The sequence below is a fragment of the Amyelois transitella genome, chromosome 6 (assembly GCF_032362555.1).
Source record: "Amyelois transitella isolate CPQ chromosome 6, ilAmyTran1.1, whole genome shotgun sequence".
NCBI lineage: Eukaryota > Metazoa > Arthropoda > Insecta > Lepidoptera > Pyralidae > Amyelois > Amyelois transitella.
Window position 1 is genome coordinate 5,070,466 of NC_083509.1, and position 18,343 is coordinate 5,088,808.

At 35.2% G+C, this 18,343-nt stretch overlaps 1 protein-coding gene across 1 annotated transcript; it reads left to right on the forward strand.

The window, feature by feature from the left end:
• The first annotated feature begins 6,552 nt into the window (after positions 1 to 6,552).
• Positions 6,553 to 12,420, forward strand: LOC132901834 (uncharacterized). Its single transcript, XM_060944638.1, has one exon. It carries the CDS (start codon positions 6,804 to 6,806, stop codon positions 12,126 to 12,128), a length of 5,325 nt encoding a protein of 1,774 aa, XP_060800621.1. The 5' UTR covers positions 6,553 to 6,803; the 3' UTR covers positions 12,129 to 12,420.
• The last annotated feature ends 5,923 nt before the right edge of the window (positions 12,421 to 18,343 follow it).

An 18,343-nucleotide genomic window follows, 5' to 3' on the forward strand; every position in this document is an offset into this window, starting at 1 on the left:
GTTATGATATATCAGACATTTATAATTGGCTTGTTTGATATTATTATTTTTTTTAATAATAAAAAACGGGACTTTGGGGTAAACAATTATATTTATTAAAGGCTTTAGGGTCCTTAAGTTTAAGTTGGCATTTAATAAGTACATCATAGAAAACCGATTATAAGAAGTGGCATAATTTTCAATTGCTGCCTTAGGTGCATTTCTCGTTTTGAATCAAATAGCTTAGAATCTTACCAGGAATACATAACACGCTATTTAAAGTAAATACGTCAAATAAATGGTCATGGTATTTCCAGGTGATTATTTTAAAATTTCATAGAAATGGCTGGCTAACAAGACCAAGTTTGATTGGCTTCAAATCGCACGAAGCCGCGGAGTCGTCAAAACTCATTAAAAGTAAACAGAAAATGTTTTACTCGCAGTACTTGATCAAATATGAGTGATGTTAAGATTTATTCGAATTAAACATTCTACCTACACAAATTTGTTCTGAAATGTTTGATTATATTTGTAAAACTAACTCCGAAAGAAGCTAAGACGTTGATTCCTTTTAAATATGTTTGAATGCATCGAACCTCCTTTTAGTTATTCGAAAAATTCTATAAATATAACAAATTCCGTAATTATTATGGTTTATTAAATTTTTAAATGAATTATTATGTGACTATTCGATTATTATAATTATTTGTTACAGACTTTGCAACCAAATAATATTTGGGGTAATATGAAGGTGTTGTTAATAAATTACTCAAAAATGATATCGTATAATCAAATATCGTAAGAAATGACTAAGAGAATGAGCACCTAAACCAATTGCAACATACTCGTATAAGAATAAATCTGGATTAGGTTTTTCTGTTAATATTAGGGTTGCGGGGGTCGTTTTGAGCAGAGTAAATTACTCTTACCAAACAAACCCACTCCTAGATCGTGGTAAAAGCTCTATCCCACAGGGTAACCGGAACAATCGCCAGGAGGACTATGAAAATACAAAAATACTTATCACCAAACAGTGTATCATATTATAAAATGAAAACCTCTACAATTAGAACTTAATTCACTTGTCAACTAACAATGTCCCCTCACAATGTTGGATAACTAGGAAAATGTACGGGAACAAAGGAAATAGCTGCTTTTCAGCCATCGGCCAGTCATCTAGTAATGAAACAGTGGCGTTATCATCCACTCCACTCCGTTATACGCTGTTGACTGTATTTTTTCCCGACGCACTTAGCGGTGGTTTGTTATTTGATGATTTTTTTTGACCAAAAGATATAATTTGTGCATCTTGGTTTAAACTAAATCTAAAAATTTTTTAAAGGTTATTATGATTCATAATATCATAATATAATCATTATTGTGCTTTTATTAAGTAATTGTGTAAGAACGGTATTTTTATTAAAAAGGTTTTTAATCTGCACTTTGTTATTTTAGTTTCTCTGAAATAAATAAAATCTTAACTTAACTTTATAGATGAAAAAAATCTTTCATGTTTTCTTAGCTTAAGGTTGTGGGTTATATAGTTTTAAAATTACAAAAGAGCTTTTCGTTATATTTTAATGATTTGATATGCAAAAAAGTCTGAATAGAGTATAGAATCGTTTCGACAGCAAGTTTTCTTGAAAAATAGTTTTTTAGTCATAGTTGACGTCGTAAAATAAAATAATTTATTGCAAACAAAATCTTCTAAGCCGTGATCATGAATTTCCGTACGCTTGCGTTCTAGTAAAATGTTATTTAAGGCCTGCCAGTATTTGTGTTTGCTTCGTTCGTTTATAGTAGCGGTTTATTGAAATCTCACAAAACCTTTTCGTCTGAACTTAGGTTTCAATACTTGACGAGAATTTGGTAAATTTTGTTTCCAATGTTTATTCAGAATAAGAAGTATATTCAACATAATAGGAATTACAATAGTTAAATATCGCAATACATATAATTAAATAATAGAAAAAGTGTTTTTTTTTCTCTGTATGCGCCAGTAATCTCTTAAACTACTGGATGGATTTTGATCAAACATATTTTATTATAAATGTATTGCTATTATGCGTGGAAAATATATAGGGCACAAGTAATTTTGGTAAATAAACTCCTGATGTACCTACCATAATAGACGAAGTAATCTTTGAAAACACTGGGTATGAAATCGCGAGCACCTACTGTATTTTTTACTTAATGCACATATAAAGAAAACTACAATTGATCTATTATGTAAAATTTTAATAATAACGGATTAAATGGACCAATAAATCTTATATTGGCTGATACATTGTAATCCTTTGAAGATTAGTAATCTATCAACTATGGATTTTCATTTATCCGACGGGACGCAAATAAATATCCCATTCTGTAAATACAGAATTCATCTAGGGAATTTATTTAGCTGTGATGTTTACGCAGATTGCTATTTTTTAGACTAATAAATACAAGTAAGGACTAGTTCTAGCGCAGGGCTTCGCTCACGTGTGTTTTTCCAGAATAAAGGAACCTTTGTTACTCACTAAGCTCTATTCTGTATCTGTGCCAAATTTAAGGAAATTATTGCAAAAGTTTTTAAGTTTTTGAGTTTCTTTTCTCTTTATTATTAGTGTAGATGTGGATGTGGACTAGTCCAAACTGTTGCCCCATATCATATGATGTAAAAAACATCCCCGTATTCTTTCAAATATTTAGATATGTTGTTAATAATTAGATTCACAAATTCTTTCGCATTTTAATATTTTTAATATAACCAATAGTTTTAATTCTAGCTTAAAGCCAAACAGCTGAACGTGGCCTTTCAGTCTTTTCAAGACTGTTGGCTCTGTCTACCCCGTAAGGGATATAGACGTGATGATATGTATGTATGTACCAATAGTTTCACGTAGGAAATCGATTACAATATTTTAAATATCGAAATATTATTTGCTTACCAGTAAATTTCTTGTTGTAACAACTTTAATATATAATATCTAAGCTTTTTAAAATAATAGGACCGTATAACAAAATTAAAAGAAACGATAAATGTTAACTCCGATAAATTCGCTGGAATGTTGCCGTCGTCTTAAAAGTACGAAAATGTTTACGAAAGTATCGAATATCATTAAGTGAACAAATAACGGAAGTATCCACGCATTGCCAAAACGCAAAATAAATTTACTTATAAAAATTGACGAAGATTCCGGCATTGGTGCTTGTGATCTCACTGCTTATCTGGAAAGATTGCTTTTTAATCGAATGAAATTTTCACTTACCCTCGAGGCGGGCGCGCGTGGAGTAGCCCGAGCGGCGGCGGAATGCGTCATCGCCGTTCAACCCCACGACCACAACTGATTTTCCAGCGCGAAAACTTCCCTCGAACGCGTCATCCCTCACTCCAATTCTAAGCCACCAATCAGCACAGACCGGCCGATCCGAAGGTTTCCGTTGACGTCCGAGAATACCCGACCGTTGGGGGTGGCGATTGGATCTTTTAATCTGAAACGTAAATGCATACAAAAAGAATACGAGACTGTAAGCTTCCGCGAACGGGATGTACGCTGAAGCACGAGTCGTGCAACAGGTAAAGGTTTTCAACTCGCTAAAGTCTGGCAAAAATGATTTCGGAACGGATTTTCTGTGCTTTTAGCGAGCTCGAGCTGCGAAGGCATGATTGATATGTTCCTGGAATGTGGGTCATCCATTTCACTTTACTCGAGAAAAATACGGTATAACTCGTTGTTTAATGAATATTAAAATGAATGGTAATTAACGAATAAAAAGACGTAATAAAATCATTCACAAATTAAATATACCCTTAAAAGAAAGAGAGTTGGCGAATTCCCAAATTATGAATTACCTAATTTACAATTCTAATTATTTGTTTGCAGCTAGAAGTGGGACAGAATTTAATTGTAAATTTATTCTCGGGACAGCTTTTTTGTTATTTAGCCGGAGGTAACATTTTTATTTCTTATTAATTGAAATATACCTATCTTTATTATTGAAATATAAAAGAAAATTATTATAAATCTGTTAATTAAGTAACTTGGTTATTTTTTTAAGACATTTGCTATCCTAACATTTGCTGTTAGGATAGCAAATATTGAACCTAAGTCTAACTAGTAACTTCCAACTATACGGAGCAAAGAAATAATGGAAAATGTGAAAAAAAAACGGGGAAAATTATTCATCTTTGAGGGCTTCAATGATGCCCATACTAACTATTCCACGCGGACTAAGTCGCGGATACAGCTAGTATAAGATAATTTCATAAGGAATGTTTATGTATTGAGACGCTCTAACTACCCATTTCAAAGTGTCAAAGTTTTAATATAATTATTTGATGAAACTTCAAATAATTATATTACGGAATTAAGTTGGTATCACTTAATCCCGACCTAGACGTGGACAGTGAAAGACGAATTAATTGAAATGCTGCCAATTGGATTGCTTGGGGACACGTAACGTGTGGCCCATTAAATTACTTGTTTAATTCTTGACCACGGGAGCCGTAATCTAAGTTGTAAACTAAATCTTGGGGCCCGTCTCACATATCCGCCGTAAGCCGGGCTTGGTTGGTATTTGAATGCTTCCCGAACGACCACGAATTAGTATGCGCGCTCCATTCGGCCCACCAGTCCCAGAGGACTGGGACGCCTATTCTGTAAGCAAATTCATATTTATAATTAGAAAATGCGAATTTAGTCTCTTGTATTAACGGTAAATTTCTTTATTAAACGTACATTATCAATGACTATATGTTTGGATATTGATATTGTTAGGTACCAGCTTTTTAATTTTTAGAAAAAGTATCAGTTAACTTTATTGGTAAATATATCTTTTTCCTCCTGGCTATAGTCCATTCAATCCAATTACCTATAGTCCAATTTGATCATTATTTGTATCTCAACTTAGTTGTAAAGAAAACTTAACAATTATTTGTAAGTATTATGTTTTATCATTATGATTTTGTGTATTTAAAATGTGAACTTTTCTACCTACAAACGTAACCACTGAATAATTTTATTTTTAACTTTATTATTTTAAATCATTTAATTTGAATGTACCAGAATATGCCTGTGACGCGGTTCAATTTGTAAGTGGGATCTTGGGATACGTTCATTTTGTGTATTACGGTACTGGCACGGAATCACCGCCGCCGGCTGAATTATGTAAATATGAAATCAAATAATAAATTTGTGTAAATTTTAATATAAATTTCAGCAAACAAAACAAAGAAATATATTTTTTTTTTGATGAAGATTTATTGACTTATATTGGCTTCATTACAGGTTTGTCGTTTTTATAAATAACTTACTTTTGCGCGGACCTCACTGGTATGGGTATTTACAGAATATAAAGAGCCTATGTTGGTCCTCATTTTGTCTCTCTGTATCAAATTTTAATGTAATTAAAACTAATGAGTTTGTGATTATAAGGTAAAAACCAAAATCAATTATTTTTTCTTTAATGCTCTATTTATATATTATTAACCAGGACTAACACTAAGAGGGTATTCTATTTACAACTTCGTGTTGTAAATTATAATGTGAAAGGCCCGAAAAGTAAGCTTAGAAATAGCATTACGTTTTCATATTATCAAGTAAGTAGTAATTATGACTCTCATTAAGAAGGAGTTGCTGGAAAGTCTCGTGGAAAATTATATGTTTTGCATCCAATTTCATGTTTATTAGAAGAAAAATACCACTTCATTTCTTTCTAAGGAATGAGTAATACCTTAATTAATTAAATAAAAAAAAATTAAAATAACAAAATTATAATTACAAGAACACGAAATTGAGTACATACCTAATTTATTATTTGAAATTAGAAGCCCTCAGCAGCTATACATTTCATGCGCTCTTCTACTCGTACATTAATACAAACGCTATGAAATTGTATACTGTCTCTAGATAGTGTGTCGTCTGACGCAAAGTTTCGAAGTGGGCACTCACTTATCTTGATGTAGTTTCCCTTATCGTGGGCCTCGGAAGCATTGTTTCTATTACGACTACAACTTGTGCAGTCTCAGACTACAACCGTAAATTGAGCCGAGCATAGTTTAAGTTATGGATTAATGTATAATTTTGTATTAGTATCTGTTGAAGAATTATTCAGAAGTTAAGATGTATGAAGTTGTGTATGCGTGTAAGGTGAATTTTGAAAATTGTATTAAATGAAAATTGTATTAAATAGTTTTGTTTAAAGAATAGAATAAACCAGAATATATTATATATAATATAATTAAAAACAAATTTAAACTCAATTTGTGGTCATAAAGCTAACCTTATATTCCTTATATAGCACGATGTTGGAGCATATATACATAAATAAAGAATATTAATTTAATATTTTTACACCATTTCATAGACAATGTTTAACTTTGTAAAATTAGTTTCTGAACGACAACGCGGCGGTTGTCTATTGCATTTATATCCGTTTCCTTAATTCACAAAAATCACGCTAGATCTTGTGCTCGCCATAACCTCATTTCGCAAAAATATTGTCATCAAAAGAAATAAACGGAATTACACAGGCATTTGAACCAAAGGAATCATTCATTTCAAAACCCAAGCGCCAACATACGTTGTGGTCCTTCGAGCCGGATGAAGACATAGAACCAGCGAGGTTAAGACGTCGGAGGAACTGCTGCATACATTCGGTACGGCCAGCCATCCTTCCTAACCTCGTCCCTGTGAGTTCAATCTGTGCTAATACCGTGCTTTGTTCATATTTCAGTTCTTGTGCATCGCTATAGTCAGCTTTGTGCCGTTGCTAGCATCGGCTGACGCCACAGTACGAACAGGAATATTCACAAACCGTAAGTCCTTTCACAAACAACCAAAATGAGCCTAGTTAATGATGAAGCTAAGCCTAAATCTCGCGATAGGTCTCCGTACAGTAGGCCCCCTACCGCCTTCTGTGACAAAGATAGTGAGAAGTTGACTGATTTAGTAAAAGGCAGAGGCATAATCAAAGGTCGCCTCACAAGACTAACAACCTTTATTAATAGCATAACTCGAGATCAATTAAATAGTCAAAAATGCATTGATTTAAAACTGCGTATGCAAGGCGCAGCCAGCTTACTTACTGAATTTAATAATATTCAAACAATGATTGAGAAGATAGTGATAGACTCTGATTTAGATTGCCAATTAAATCAACGAGATTTATTTGAGGATAGCTATTATAGTGCCTTGTCACGAGCTGAATACTTACTTAACCGAGCCGAAGTCTCTGATGGCTCCAGTGTGTGTCATAGTAAAATAAAATCAATTAAATTACCTGTCATATCTATGCCTACATTCGATGGTTCATATGAGCATTGGCTCGAGTTTCGAGATACATTTATGTCTTTAGTTCATAATTCTAATGAAATTAGCGATATTCAAAAATTTCATTACCTAAAATCCTCATTAAAGGGCAGTGCGGAGTTGGTTATAGATTCTGTGGAGTTCTCAGCCAGCAATTATACTATAGCATGGGAATTACTTCTCAATAGATACAATAATAGCAGTATGTTAATACACAACCATGTTAAGGCCTTATTTACCATTCAGAAATTAACTAAGGAGTCGTACCACATGCTCAGGCGCCTAATTGATACAATACTTAAGAATTTAAGAGCTTTAAAAATGCTTGGTGAACCCACTGAGCACTGGGATACACTGGTCATATTCATAGTCACTTCTAAATTAGATGAAACTACTGAACGCGAGTGGGAGCAATATAAGTGTACTATTCGTAAACACAATGAAACTAAATCATCACTAAAGGTGGATGATCTACTCACCTTTCTCAGGGACCGTGCTGAGATGTTGGAAACATTGCAAGCCTCTCATAGTAAGATTAATCTTGATTCCAAAAAACAAACTACACATAAGGCTCAATGCAATGTCTCCACCAAGTCACAACAAAGTCGCACTACCTATAAGAAGCCATGTTTAATGTGTTACAATGATCATGCACTGTATTCCTGTCCAAAGTTTTTGGATGCTAATATAGACACTAAACTACACTTTATAGCTACCAACAAGTTGTGTGAGAACTGTTTACGCTCTGGACATACGTTAGAAACATGTAAGTTTGGTCCGTGTCGAAAATGTAATAGAAAACATAATACGCTAATTCATAGTGACACGTCTAATGACGCTCAAGTAATGACGCTTCATTCAAATTGCAATAATCGTGAGCCGAGAGATGTACCGACCGCGCCCGCGACCCCCGCGGTCCCCGCGGTCGACGTCCCCATGCATCGGTCTAGCACGGCACAGGTAAACAAGCCGCACATAGATAACACTCGCTATACGTTCAATAATCAATCAGTTAAAAGTATAAATTCTGTTTTATTATCGACTGCTATGATTGAAATAGCGGATAATCACAATAATTATCATATTGCACGCTGTCTTCTCGATTCAGGAAGTCAACTTTGTTTTTTGTCTAAGGATTTATGTACAAAACTTAATGTTACTTTAATACAGTCCACTTGTGAAATACGAGGAATAGGTAACTCGGTTACAAACTCAACACAGATCTGTGATGTTAAAATAAGATCGCGCACCGGTGCCTATTCTACGAGTTTAAAATGTTTTGTGTTGCCTTACATTTCATGTACATTGCCGGCGGTTGCATATGATCAAAACGAACTATTCATCCCTGAACATATACAGCTAGCCGATCCATTATTTTACGAGTCCCACAATATTGACATTTTGATTGGCGCAGAAATATTTTGGGATTTATTATGCGAAGGTAAAATAAGGTTACCAAATGGCCCAGTTTTACAAAACACAAAATTAGGTTGGATAATTTCAGGGCCTATACACAGTAATACGCACAATATTGATAGGTCTTTCCAATGTAATTTTTCGCACGCTATTGAAACACAATTACGGCAGTTTTGGGAACTAGAGGAACTGCCTAAGGCTAGTCTCACACACACGGACGACGAGCGTGCTTGCGAAGAACATTTTATTAACACTACAACGCGCACAAGTGATGGAAGGTTCTGCGTACATCTGCCGCTTCAGAAGTCACCAGCTAGCCTTGGCGAGTCGTACACTCAGGCTAAAATTCGTTTTTTAGTTTTAGAAAGACGCCTCGAACGTAATATTACTTATAAAAAATTATACACTGATTTCATACATGAATACCTTGATTTGGGTCATATGAAAAAGGTAAGTTCATATGGAACACCACATTATTTTTTACCACACCATGGTGTATATCGGGAGCATAGCTCTTCAACCCGATTGAGAGTAGTCTTTGACGGAAGTGCTGCTACTAGTAATGGAGTATCCTTAAATGACATTCAGCTTGTCGGGCCGCCACTACAAAGTGAACTATTTGATATTTTATTGCGGTTTAGACGATATAGGTTTACTGCGTGTGCAGACATACAAAAAATGTACAGGCAGTGCCTATTACATGAGTCACAACGCGACATGCAACTGATTGTCTGGCGGGATAATCCTTCTGAGCCTTTAAGTATGTACCAGCTCAACACCGTGACCTACGGCATGGCAGCGTCACCCTATCTTGCTGTTAGATGCCTCAAACAGCTGGCACTTGAGTGTACTGACCCTGATGTAAAGAGAATCATCTCTGAGGACTTTTACGTTGATGATATGATCACAGGTTGGGATGATAAACATGAATTATTATCATTTTGTAACAAGACTTCAAAGTGTTTACAGTCCGGTTGTTTTCCATTGAGAAAATGGACATTTAACTTTCAATGTGATCAGTCATCAGGTCCGTTCAGCGCAGGTAAGGAGTTAACATTAGGTGATACTGTTCAGTGCAAGACTTTGGGTTTAGGATGGTACAACACTAGTGATGAATTTTATTTTAATACGCAATTTAAGAGTGACACTAACAAGATAACAAAACGTAGTATTTTATCACACATATCTCAAATTTTTGACCCCCTTGGTTTAGTTAGTCCAATTATAATAATAGTGAAAATATTATTACAGCGACTTTGGTTATTGCAATTAGGTTGGGACGATGTGGTGCCAAGCGATGTTCTACTTACATGGACTAAGTTTGCGAACGCCCTATCGGAACTTAACACCATTCGTGTGCCTCGTCATGTTATTAACACTACTGCTACACATTCGGAGTTACACATTTTTACCGATGCATCGCAAGTAGCGTACGGCGCTTGTATTTACGTACGCTCAGTCAGCAGTGACAATAATTCATTGGTGAGACTGTTGTGCTCAAAAAGCAAGGTTGCTCCTTTGAAGCCCGTTAGTATTCCGCGGCTAGAATTATGCGGAGCTTTATTAGGTGCAAGGCTATACGACAAAGTGAATAAGGCACTTCATTTACAATTTAAAAATATTATGTTTTGGACTGACTCAACAATTGTACTAGGCTGGTTACACATGCCACCTAACTTACAAAAAACTTTTGTACAAAATAGGACATCAGAAATACATGAGTTGACGAGGGAACTTCCTTGGCGTCATGTAAGTGGAAAAAATAATCCAGCTGATTTAGTGTCCCGCGGTATGTCGCTAGAAGATCTCTCAACTTCTACGTTATGGTGGGAAGGCCCGGCCTATCTTCGCCAGCCCGATTTTAGATGCGATCTGGTGCCTTCATTTATAAATGGTTTGCCTGATGAGTTACCAGAGTTAAAATCGGGCGTGACGCTTTCTGCTGTGCCTGATAAAGTTTCCGAGTCTTCCTTGTTTCCCTTCTATAGATTTTCTCAATTTAATCGCATGAGACGCGCTGTCGCATACGTAAATCGGTTTATTTATAATTCACGCAATACTAATAACCCGCGATCAGGCGTCCTATGTGTCGATGAATTGAGAGAGTCTGATATAACTTTAGCTAGGCTGTCTCAATTGGAATCTTTTCCAGTTGAATACATGTCGCTTACTAAAAATAATTGTTTAGGACATAAACACAATTTAGCAAAGCTAAGTTTATTTATTGATCACAATAAATTAATACGTGTAGGTGGTCGTATTTCCAATTCACAAATTTTCTCGTTGGATAAAAAACATCCAATACTCATATCTGGTAGCCATCCTTTTGCTACTTTGCTATTTCGGTATGAGCACACCCGTTTGTTACATGCAGCTCCACAAGCGCTTTTATACAATTTGCGAGAGACCTGGTGGCCTATTAGTGGTAGGAATCTTGCTAGGAAAGTGGTACATAATTGTATTGTTTGCAAGCGGTTAAGGGGAAAAACTCCAACTCCTTTAATGGGGAATTTACCAATGGAACGTTTGGACGCTACTTTTCCTTTTATGCGTTGTGGTGTCGATTACGCCGGGCCAATGCTCATGCTAAATCGTAGGGGTAAGGGTTCGAGGACTACAAAATGTTATATTTGTATTTTTATTTGTTTCGTGACTCGTGCCATTCACTTGGAGCTAGTCAGTGACTTGTCCACTGAAGGGTATTTACTTGCATTAAAAAGATTTATATCCAGACGTGGCAAACCTTTAGAAATATTCTCCGACAACGGTAGAAATTTTGTTGGGCTTATGAATGAATTTAAAAAGTTTATAAATAATTGCTCATCGGAGATAATAGATTACGCAATAAGTCAAAATATCAAGTTTACTTTTCTTCCTCCATATTCTCCTAATTTTGGTGGTTTGTGGGAGGCTGGAGTGAAATCCTGTAAGTATCATTTACGACGTGTCGTAGGAAATGCACACTTAACCTTTGAGGAGTTTAGCACGGTTTTGGTTCAGATTGAAGCCGTTTTGAATTCCCGTCCCCTTAGTCCTATGTCCACAGATCCGCAAGACTTCACTCCTTTGAGCCCAGCTCACTTTTTGCTTGGCCGTCCACTTACTGCGCCTGCTTGTGAAGACGTGACTGAAATTTCGACGAATCGTCTTACTCGCTATCAACGTGTGGAACAGATTCGCCAGCATTTCTGGTCCAGATGGGCTAAAGAATATGTTTCTGAACTACAAGCAAGGACCAAGAGAACAAAGGATGATACTCCGTTGAAGCCCGGAATGCTCGTCGTTATCAAGGATGATAATTTGCCGCCTTTGAAGTGGCATCTTGGACGAATCATCGACATCTTCCCAGGAAAGGATGGCGTTGCAAGAGTGGCAGACATACGGACTTCGACGGGCATTGTCAAACGATCGTACAGCAAGATATGTCCTTTGCTCGAGTAGCAGAGAACACATTGAAAGCACGAGCTTCCAAGGCCGGGGGCATGTTGGAGCATATATACATAAATAAAGAATATTAATTTAATATTTTTACACAATTTCATAGACAATGTTTAACTTTGTAAAATTAGTTTCTGAACGACAACGCGGCGGTTGTCTATTGCATTTATATCCGTTTCCTTAATTCACAAAAATCACGCTAGATCTTGTGCTCGCCATAACCTCATTTCGCAAAAATATTGTCATCAAAAGAAATAAACGGAATTACACAGGCATTTGAACCAAAGGAATCATTCATTTCAAAACCCAAGCGCCAACACACGATTAAATTTAATCACAATTTTAGGATAAAACACTGCGCAAACCTAAGGAAACAGTTTACAAAAACTAACCCTTTCAATTATGGGGTTGGCTTTAAGATTGTATGATTTGACGTTAATAAGTGATACCTTTAATCCTATTTTGGAAATAAATCTATTTCTATTTCTATGAGAATGTCAGTTTGGTAAAATAATCATTAATATCGGCCAATACAATATCAAATTCTAAAAACTGTAGTTTAAAAAGTCATTGCTTATGTTTATAACATGAACTAGCGATCGACGCGTCAATAAACACAAGCCTACCGTCTGCGTGGATACAAGGTAATTTAAAAATTTGTCCCCAAGGCGTCACCTAGTTGTCTATATTATGCGAGCAAGTGCGGGGCGGCGGGCGGCCGGTCGGCGTAGCGTAGCGTAGCGCTACGCATTCTACTACAAATGGCTACGAAGATTTTATTCATAATAGCGAAATGGTTCCGGCTGATGGCATATCTTACTAGCAATCGCTGGCAGCTTTATGTTAATTGTAGTCTATGTGTTATTCTGATGTAGTTAGAAAGTATATTAGTGAAAAGCTTTTTAATCTATCAAAATATAAATATAATATTCTCGTTTATTGGAGAAGATTTGTTGGCTTCTTTCTACTAGTTAAGTCAAAAGAAGGTTGTTTATTTTCAGTAGTTGTAAAATAGTTTTCGCTCGTACATACATACATATAATCACGTCCTTTGTTGGGTAGAAAACAGTCAGTGTATGGCTTAATGATGGAATTGAGATTAAAATAGTAATAGTTTTTGAACCCATTGCCTACGAGAACAATAAAAAATACTTTAACTGAATATAATACCTTGAAGTACAATAAATTCACTTATGTTCAAAGCGTAAAGTGGTCGTCCAGTCTTTTTTAAGATTGTTAGCTCTGTTTGCCCCGTAAGCCTTATGGGGTAAAGATCCCTTACGGCGTAAGGTGTGTTACATGATTTTATGAAAGTTAAGCCTATAAGTAATGTCGTATAGCCGACATTTACAAGCTACACTGAGTTCCAGCTTTGTGTGGTAGTACTGATAGGTGCTTTCTTTTTTACTCTTTAATTTTCAATATTCTATATTACTCGTAATCCCACTATTTTTGTAATCATGGACTTGTTGAGAAAAAATTTGGTCAATATTAATATTTATCGGTTTAAAATTTACCTGTGTCTGTTATAGATGTTTCGAAGTCTATGGTCCCTCAGCGGGCGCAGAGAGGGGGCGCGAAGTAGACTTGATTGGAAACCCTATTCCATATTTATTATGGGCCTATTTTGTCATGTTTATTGACGTGCCTGACGAGATATAACACTTATTAAGCTATTTTGCAACATGCATGCTTAAAATATTAGCTGTTGTTTTGCTTATAAGCTCTTACGGTGAGGAAAAACATTATGAGAGGAACCTGAATTTCATGCAACAACTGGATGTGTAACAATGATTTAATATAGGTTCACATTGGTCAGATGAGAATCGCTTCGGGTAAAAATCTGACTTACTCAATATAAGATAGTGGTCATTGGCGAATCTGGGGCTCTTCTCCAGAAAGTAGCTCTTTGTTGTATGAATTATCCTCTATTATTCACATCTTTTTTGAAATCGCTTATTTGATAACAGTTCTTGTTGGGGTATCAACAAAAAAAATTCAAAAAAAAAAATTGCCCCATGTCTTCATGAGTTACTTTTGCATTTTACAGCCGTTACTTCTAGATCCACCTTTCTTTACTTTTCTCTGTGCAGTAAAGTTAAGATTAAAAGAATAAAACAAACCACAAGTTTGTCAAAAGATTGATCTGTGGGGAAAAAATAAGGTGCAATAAAACATATGTATTCTACGTTGGCTATAGTACGGAAAACACTTAATGTGAGGTCGAAAGTCTATCAACAAGCGAACAGCATGACTTGAAGGCGAAGAGGGCTCGGAGCCCCGTTTGTATCGACTAGAAGATTACGCTAGCAAGTTTTATTTTGTAGAATAATGTAAATTATACTTTAGGAAAAAAACATGAATGACGTTTTTATTGTATCTTTTATATTTATAAAATAGAATACTGACTGATTGACTGACAGACTGACATATCAACGCACACGTGGTTCCTTCGGTGGTCTAGGGTGCACAAGAGGGCATTTCTCGAAAATTAACAAGATTATGTTTTCTCCAACAGTATTATTGAAAACGTAAAAATTGAGTTAACCTGATTGTTACATCCCAATCTCGTCTTTAACCCAGACCGACATGGAAGTTTTAAAAAGGAGCAAGCTTTCGTACTGTGCTTATTTTATGAATGACATTCATCACTTTAGATGACTACTTTAACTTTCGAAATACCGGGAACTACGGCAAGTAGGTACAATGTACAGTACATATATGTATTTTACTAGTCCCATTCGAGTAAGTCAACTATGCCGCTACAACGAGGCTTACCACGGCCGGAAGCGCTGTTAAAGGCATTATTATCCGGACGGTCGCGCTGCAAATAAATCGTCTGCCGAGCTCTTTCGATTATCCTCAAATCTTCATTACAGCAACGTGTGCGCCTTGTATACGTGGTTTATCGTAGGGTTTAAATCTTAAAATTGTAAACTTTATCTATTTCTATTATAATAAAATGAATTGGTCATGCGAGTTTTACTCGCGCACTTCTTTTCGAATTTTAAATTGATTAACTGATTTTGATCATACCAATCTACTTTTAAATTTGTATTTTTTTTTATTACAATTGTAATAAAAAAAAATACAAAGTTATTCAATTTTTTTTGTACTTTATGTAGAGTTTAACAAGTAACACGGGGAAAGGGGACAGGCTCTTAATTACTTTAAATACAAATATTTGGCAATACGTTATTATAATAAAGAAGAGTTTTAGCAACCCCTTTTCGTACACTCTATACATGTAACTACTTAACGGTAATTAGAGACTGAAAAGTCGGTTCATTCACATTATTACAACTGAACTCATAAATAAGCATTGAATATTGCAAGAAATCCCCGGTAACATGTTTTAAACTCTATGAAGCAATGAAAACTTATGTTCGATAAGAAACTTTTAATGAAACGCCGTTAGTAATCTCCCTACAGAATGTTTTTGCATTATAAATTTACCAATGTATTTATTTATTTACAAGACACAGAATAAAAAAATTATCAGCCACTTATTTTGTGGAAAATATATACCTAATTTACTTAATATTTAAATGATTTAATACTTAACCTTAATATGAATAGAGAAAATTCCCGTTCTTATGAGATTTTGCGAAATGCTCTCTTTTCCCTTACGCTTCTTTAGGTACTTGTGTAATTTCAGCTTCCTACACACTAGTAGCTTTGGGCTGTATGTTGCAATCAGTACAGTACCAGTAGTGCAAGACAAGTAAACAAGATTTTTCGTAATTCAATGAAATTTTTAAATTCACATGTATGACAAAATTTGTAGAATCGAATAGAAACGCGTGAAATAAATGTATTAAACACATTTCTTACACGAAAATGATTGAGACGTATTATAAGTTATTGAGTTTGTGTCCGTAATAAGCTAGCAGAGTTTAATCAGTATACTTTTACATTGGCGGCAAAATAAAGATGAGTTGTTACAAGTTTGTTAGAATAAATCATGTGGATTTCTGAACTTCACCAGGTTAGAATTATGTGTTAGTTATGCATATAAATGTAAATTAAAATTCAGAACGTCAGTGTAAAACCGAGGAAGTAGTTAACAGTTTTATACGCTGCACGGCCTGCCGCTCCCACCGGATATTGGTTTACAAGGGCCGATGGAGCCCAGTTCCGGCTGCAGCCTGTGATGCCATGTTAGCCTTGTAAACCACAGTAATGACACTGTAGATGGATAGTATATAAGTATGGGTGATTTACAAGGATACGATTTATAATTATTAATTAAAGACTACTTCAAAACCCGACCCTAAACCGACGACCTTGCATGAAAAATATCTATTTATACATAAAAGAGAATTGAATATATTATAATAAATATTAAAGCATGCAATAGCAGGCTTTACCTAAACAACGTTCTAAATAGCAAAAACGTATTTGAAATTTTTGAAGACAAAAAGCGCACCCCGGTTCCCTATGCATTGCAGTGGACAAAGTAACTGGAAACTTGCAAAGATTTTTTGATCTCTCTCTCGAGATCAAAAATAATTATTTTTCTGCGCTCTCAATATTGTGTGCCTGCAGCTGCTTTGTGGCTAATTAATTTGATCAAGCTCGCCATGAAAACGTTGCGCTCATAAAGATGATATACGCTGGCGATAATACGTAATGTAACTGCCATCAGATTTTATAGGCAAGCGACCCTTTACTCTTAGGTCGTAAAGGTGAACGCTTAGAGAAACTATATTAGGTCAGAAACGTGCGCGATGTATCTCAAAAGATTTTAAAAAGAGTTGTGATATGGATTGAAATATATCGTACAAACATATCATGCCGTTATTCCTTATGGGGTAGACAAAGCCAATTCAAAGTCATAAGACAAATGCCTAGGTAATAACAATATCATAATAATGATTTAATATATTTCTGTTTTCATAGTTGTGCGAAGCATTATTTCAAAAAATATCTGTAGTTGACATATCACTTAAATTTTTGGTCCTATTGTCAAAATATTATGGATTCTATATCGATTTTACGGCATATTTAGCGAGATGCAATCAAGATTGATTGATATAGTACACTTCAATTAACATGTCAAAACGACAAAAAGTGTTCCATTTATAGAATTCGGAATACTTAATTCTCATATGATTTCGATTTCTGCAACATAAAAACCATACGCATGTTTTTCTGCTTTTAACTGTACAAACCTATGCTATACGTATGAAACAGTTTAAACATGTTAGAGTGTTTAATCGTGTTACATAATTAATGAACAGTGTGCCATCAATCTGAAGTGCAGCTAATATTCACCCTGGTATAATAGGCAAATCCAAACAGTGGGAATCAACGTAATGCTCTCCAAACGTTTGATATGGTATGAATAACATCACAGGCGCGTTACAAATGGATGAATCGCGCTGGACTCACATACGATTCGTGTTCGCGATTACAGATAAACATATTCCTATTAGTGGATATGGCATCTTGACATAATTACAGATTTATTAAAGTATATTTATAAAAATCATAAATAAAGATAATTATATCACTTGAACATGAACTAAACTTGGTTATGGGAAACTATCTAACAGACCTCCATACAAAAAAGGCCACGAATAAGAAGCCTAGTTGCAGACATGTTTATTACGAAAGTCACCAATAACCTATTTTTCGGTAATAAAAAAGTTTAATAACCACAAAAAATATCTACAAAATCATTGTTATGAGTAAGTAATTTAAGTCTTGTTTGTTTCGCACTTTTAGGTAACAAGTATTTTAAAACAGTTCATTTGGCAGTTAAAAATGTAAAGTTAATAGCAAAATTAATTAAAGTGCGGATGATTTTGAGGTATTACTTATGTTATTTACAATTATTTGAACAAAGTATCATAGAAATCGGAATTATTTAAAATTCTAAGCAAAATACAAAAGAATAAATGTTTAATAACCATGTCATTTTGTTATATCATCTTTCATAGAAACAAAATTCATAAACATCACCATATAGTTCATGCTTTAATTATTTTCTGTTTACGAAGCGAGGTCCACTATAATGAGTTTGTTTAGTAGTTCCCCGACATAGCGAGCGCGGACGGGGCGCGATTCTCTCACTCGACAGATCACCTGAAAGTGTACCACTTAATAACTCACATCCTCTCTCGGTTCACTGAACATCCGCTGGATCGTCACATATCTCTAAATATGGCCGCTGAAGCATGGCGGCACACTAGGGCGAACCATCCGCGGATTCT

Bases quoted from the DNA above. Each gene is read 5' to 3' on its own strand.
- LOC132901834 (XM_060944638.1), top strand. From the start codon at position 6,804: ATGAGCCTAGTTAATGATGAAGCTAAGCCTAAATCTCGCGATAGGTCT.